This window comes from Monopterus albus, unplaced genomic scaffold (assembly GCF_001952655.1).
Source record: "Monopterus albus unplaced genomic scaffold, M_albus_1.0 scaffold31.1, whole genome shotgun sequence".
NCBI lineage: Eukaryota > Metazoa > Chordata > Actinopteri > Synbranchiformes > Synbranchidae > Monopterus > Monopterus albus.
The window spans coordinates 2,705,071-2,711,070 of record NW_018127911.1 but is presented as its reverse complement, the minus strand read 5'-3'; the positions used below and the strand labels follow the sequence as shown (position 1 = coordinate 2,711,070).

Below are 6,000 nucleotides of genomic sequence, written 5' to 3'. Positions count from 1 at the left end.
CTCTTCTTTTATCCTGTTCCAAGCCACCAGTTCATCCTTCTCCACGAGGTTGTTTACCGCTTTTACTAATTTCTGTTGAGAGTGTAGAAATGTTTTTTTATTTTTCTCATTGCATGTAGTAACCTATGAGGGATATTCCTCTACTTGCTGACTTGTAGGACAGGGCATCTTTCTTCAAAAACCTGCCTACACACATCAGAGTATTTTGGTTTAATAAATACAGAGAGAGCTAATAATCCTTTGGCATCAAGATATTATATACTGACACAATATATAAACAAAGTAAACAAAGATTACTGAAAGAGTTGAGTTGATGACAGAGGGATTGAGAGCGTAATCCTTTTCTCCAGCTGCCAGGGTGGATGCAGAGCGACACAAGGCCTCCACATATGCGATCACTTCCACGGAGGTGAGTTCACCGGATGTCTGTTTGCCAATTTCCTCCAGTAGACTCTGGGGGTCCGTGAAGTTACTTATCTAGGAAAGATAATGCTAACATGGGAAGGGTGCAACCTAACCAGAGATATTTTCATTTTCTTTCTTCTCCAGTAGGTGCACAGTGGCACACACAGTCACACTCTCTAAAAAGAAACAACTCACATGCATTGCCTTCCTATGGATCAAAGTTACAACAACTATCAACTTTCTTTGCCCGGAGATGGTAGAAATCAAAATGTCAGTTGTTGTTACTTTTCTTGCCTGTAGGTGGCACAAATGTTCTGCAGGGGGTAGTTGGGTGATAGTGCCTGGTGCTGTGTGTCCTTGCTACTTTACAATATACAGTAGTTTCTGCCTATTTCATTTCATGTTCACTTTCTTTCTCTCCAACAGAGGGCAGTGTCATCATATCTATTTTTGCCTTATGTGGAAGAGGGTCACTTACATATTCAAGTGTTTTGTTGACAGCCTGTGTGATGCATCCACTGTTGTCATGGCAGAATTTTTGAGGATCCTCTGAAAAACAACAGTTACCAAAAGTATCTCTTTGAGTTTACTTCCATGATTTCGGCAGGATAAAGGATGTTACTTTGAAGTATATATTCTCTAAAAGCTGCAAAGGCATATCATCACATCTCTCTCTTTTTATCAGTGGTGTTTAAACCATCAGAAAATTTAAGATTGCACTGTGTATTTGATGTATTGCATAATAAATTCTGTCAAAAAGTTAAAAAATGTCCGGTTCTGTGAGCATGTGGGAGAGAGGAAGTTAAAAAAAAAAACAGATGAAGAAATATGTAAGTCCTTGGATGTAAGCACCAGTGAGTGTGTGTGTGTGTGTGTGTGTATGTGCACTCTTCCATCCTCATACTGACCTTTACAACTTACACCTTTCCCTGGATTAAAGCGCTTACTGCCTGAAGTTGGGCTTGGGATGTAATCACGCTGACAGGTGCAATAGAAAGATCCATTTGTAATATGGCAGAGTGAGTTTGTTCCACAGAGTCGTCCTGGCCTGCATTCATCAATACCTGAAAGATGCATACAAAGGGTTCAGCTCCAATTAACAATACACACAATTTACAGTAACTGATACTCTCAACATCACTAATGGTAAAATAAATGACCATTGAGTTTATGGATATAGTTTTCGTTTGATAACTTATATTCTTCATTAAAATTCTTCTGCATTTCTCAAAAATACTGAAAGATTAAGTGATGTTAATGATTTTCTTACAAACACGGACAGAAGACATCCTAATCCTTACTATTAATACAGTATACTTTATAACTATTTTTGGAATTTAAACTGCAATTCTTGCATGCATTTTACACACGTGGATATTCATAAGTCAGCTCCTAAAATCATTTACATGGCATCAGCCAAACATTTGGACCACTGCAGGGATACTTCATGGTACAGTTATAGCTCTTCTAGCGCAAATGGAGCGAAACATCTGAGATAACAGATGGGAAGGAAATAAAAGGTCGAGGTAAAAATCACCTCCAACATATTTATCCTCCTCAGTACAGTGAAAGAGAAAGCAGTGCACACACATGCAGTCCTCATGGCCTCGCAGTTCTGTGGTCACTGCTTTCACACACACTCATACATTATCTATATGTGTCAGTACAGTTTCTATAGTATTATTAATGTGACCAAAACAGAGCTAGAATACTTGACTGAGTGAATCAGACGTTACCAGCACAATTGGTGCCGTCGTTGGGCTGGAACTTGATGTTTCCCGTTGACATGAATCCAGAGACACATGTGCAGTAGTAGCTGCCCATTGTGTTGGTACAGGTGCCCCCTTCCCCACAGATGCCAGTGACATTCTGGCATTCATCGTCATCTGGAGGAGGATAGAAAGTAAACTGGGCTATTTGCTAAAAACAAGAAACATTTTGCTTCTTTAAAAAAAAGTCAACAACAATTCATTAAAATGTTTTTAGATTTACAAATCATAATTAACTGATATGACCAATTTCAAGACCCTTAATTAAAAAAAAAAAAAAACCTAAACAGACATTTCTCTCTGTGATGAATTGTAAGAATTTCTTTTTCAACGGTCATATTTTTGCTTAATTTCCTACATTTACCAACATACTCCAATAAAATGCCAGAACTTGCATCAAGCAGCTTTTCTCTATGTTTTTGGCAGATAGATAAACTGTACTAAAATGATGATGAAACAAACTGTTAATGTACATTTGTCGGAAGTGTATCTTTCCTTGCACACAAAGCTGCAGGCCTTATGACTGACTATATTATTCTGGTCTGGAGTTCTGCACCTCTTTGACAATGAGTTTCTTCCTTTTTCACTGTTGAACACTATGCAACATGGATGGATTTGCAGACATTTTGACATAAAAAAAAACATGTTAATCCTTTATCTTTGACTCAAAGCAGTGCAATACTCTATGCCTGTTTGAGTAACAGGATAATGTAGCAAAACACCAAAATTACCATGAAATGCATAGCACATGATGGTAGCATTTCTAACATCTGTTAACATCTGTCATGTTCACACAAATATTGACTTAAACTGTCCTCTGCAAGTAGTTTGTCTTTTTTTTTTGTAAGAATACCTCCATCTGATCCTTTTCCTTTGTCCTGGTGTTGATTGAACTTGAAGCTCAGTTATGCTCTAGTCTTGATTAAAGCCCTGGCAGGCTCTTTCTTATTTCCAATTTTTATTGTTCAATTTTGTGATTGCCAAGCAGCTGTTTGCCTCTGTTTCATTTCAAGAAACTCAAATTACTTCAAATATTGTTGAATTTGTTGCCCAGGTTTACAAAGTACCAGATACAGAGGGGTTTGCTGTGGGTGGTGCTCTGGTCCACTCATTATAGAAAAAGCTGTTCCAGCTTTGTTTTTCAAACACATCTTCCCTCCCTGGTCTCCAGGTTTATTGGAATAACCTGGTAAGACTTTGCTCTGTTGTTTTCACTTGTCGAGGCATGACGAACGCTTTGCTCTTCCTGTCCTCTGTACCTTTTGCACAAAAGCTGTCTGCGGTAAAGGAAATCCTCTCCTCTGGTGAGGGAGGTAGCTACAGTATATTCAAAGGGGAAATATCTCCACAACACGCAGGACCCTTGAACTGTCATTGTTGCGCAAACATTTCAGCCACATATTTTAGGATTCACTTTGACAGTGTTTTATAATCAGGTACAGGAGATACTGCACTGACTTTTGTCACATTGTTGAAAAATTACAATCATATTAAAAATGTTACAGTATATGGATCAGCTTCTTAAAACTATGAATAACATTTACATATACTCTAAATATTTTGTTAATGAGTAACTTTTCCAGGCAGTCAAATCTTACACTAACTGATTAATGACTGTTGACCTGCTTCAGAAACAAATTTATGAAAATACAATAAATACTCACTTTAATTGTTGCATTAAATTGACTTGGTTTTAAACTTCACCAAGTGGACATAATCATTTTTAACTGTGATACTAGAAGGAGCTCAATGACTTCTAAACTTAATTGACCTTTTTGTTTTAAAATAACTTGAAACTGTGTTTCTGCTTTGCTTTTGGCTCTTGGAATTTGGGAGCTGTACTGCGATTGTGATGGGGCTTGGTCAGGAAACAAAAGGGGTTCCAGGAATTCTAAACATAAACGTAGCAGGAGTAACAATGCTGACTGAAAGGCATGCTAGTAATGATGTTACTAATAAAGTAGTATTATGGAGCTACTTCTTCACATTGTGTTGTTTCCTCTGTTGCCATCTCTCAGTGAGAGGCGATGGCAACAAGGTGACAGGCTATGTTTTAAATCGCTGCAAGGCAAACCAGCTGTGTCCCAGAAAGGAAATGGTAGACAAGAAGACATGGAGTTGTTTTACCTAAACTCATCCACAGTCACAAACAACAAATGCTTTCTAAAATGGCCAAGGCTGGTACTGTTGCATCATTGTAAATATGTGAGTCCATATTCACCATTGCAAAATGTTGTTCCATCTCCAGTATATCCCTGGTTACAGAAGCAGGCATTTGATCCATTCAGCGGCTTGCACGTTGCATGTTGATGACAAGAATCACAAATGTCAGAAAGGCTGCATGGGTCCATCAGAGTGGAGAGCCATGCTGCGCAAACACAAGCACAAGACACAAGGGTGTGTAAGTTTAACATAAACCATGACAATCAGATTGCAGATCTTTTTGTGATGCCACTGCTGCTTTTTCTTTTAAGCATCTTCATCTCTGGCTGAGCTAACCTGCTACTTATGTAACACATCAGAGCAGTGTTACTTTCATAACCCACAAGTTTCGAATACAGCTTTGTGTTTCAGTCACAGAAATTATGTAAATAAAAAAAATCACAACATAAAAAATTATAATTTGAAAATGATTTTGAAATATTATATCAAGCTCAACTGTGGCCGTGTCACATCACCCAAACCCGAAATAGTTAATATGAAGATTCCATAAATACAAATACATTAGCAACCATGTCCATATGAAACACTTGCCATGCTGTAATGTAGAAAAGCTCACATACCTGTCAAAAGCATAAGTTTCATCGGTGACTTGAGCAAAGACTCCATACTTGCGCTAGGTCTGGATTTTACTTTTAGCACAGACTGCAGTGGGCTGGCTGGTGACGTAGTCCGTTTCCTTGCATCAGTTTTCCTGTTTCCCTAAACCTGGCCCTTCCTGTCCTGGTCTTTAATCTGCTTTTAAAAACAAGAAGCCTGGTCCCTTCACTGACCGCTCTAACACACAGCACCCAACACACCTTTTTTATTTGCCTCCACTATACATCAAATATAAAAGGAGTTTTATTAGCAGCGCAGTTTTTCACCCATCTTATATAGTGTTGTTGATGCTATGACATACATCGCCATTTTGGAAGCCTCCATGCCATTGTTTTCACTTGAACACATACTGTAGGCTGTGTAAACACAGGCCAAAACAACTCTGACTAACTTCGCCCATGGACCCCCTCCCTTCTGCAAAGGACTGTACAGGAATTCACGCACACATTCCAGTGCTACTTGTCTTCAAGTGACCATCTCAGTGTTCTTCAGACAGAGATCAAAAATACCTGTAATTTTTCCCAGCTGCTGAATCAAACTGTAGACACAAGCATTCAAATTTCACTTCACTGAACAATGTAATACAGATTGAAAAATTTTGCCTTTTCCTAAGTTTCCTTTAAGCACTCTGATATTTTGAAGATACCATGTGCCATTTATAAAGTTGTTGAAATATCATGCAGCTTGCTATTGTTCGCATTTCTATGCACATTGCCTTAAAAAGAGTATTTCTATCAGCATGATGAAAGTAATAACATCACCGCAAAAAGACTGCTATACAAACACAAATGTAAGTCCTTTTGTGCTGCAGCTAGTGTGGCTCTGAAGATAAGTGAAGACAACACAACTTATTGTTGGCATTTTGACACCCCTCACAGACTAATGACCCCATTCTCTGTGAAGGAAATGAACAGGGCTGGGTGTTATTCAGTTGTTGTCAGTGAGCTACTGACCCACACAAGACAAAGTAGTGAGAGGCCGCTTACCTAATGGCACTTGTTGGTTT

The 6,000-nt window shown here is 38.5% G+C and overlaps 1 protein-coding gene across 1 annotated transcript in view; it reads right to left on the bottom strand.

Moving 5' to 3' along the window:
* Positions 1-5,029, bottom strand: part of adgrl4 (adhesion G protein-coupled receptor L4) — an 11,798-nt gene extending 6,769 nt beyond the window's left edge. The window contains exons 1-7 of the mRNA XM_020596861.1: positions 4,958-5,029; positions 4,396-4,542; positions 2,142-2,291; positions 1,314-1,469; positions 884-954; positions 298-477; positions 2-72 (exon numbers count right to left, since the gene is read on the bottom strand). Coding sequence (XP_020452517.1) covers positions 2-72; positions 298-477; positions 884-954; positions 1,314-1,469; positions 2,142-2,291; positions 4,396-4,542; positions 4,958-5,003 — 821 coding nt within the window. The 5' untranslated portion in view covers positions 5,004-5,029. The remainder of the gene's footprint in view (position 1; positions 73-297; positions 478-883; positions 955-1,313; positions 1,470-2,141; positions 2,292-4,395; positions 4,543-4,957) is intronic.
* Between the last annotated feature and the right edge of the window lie 971 nt (positions 5,030-6,000).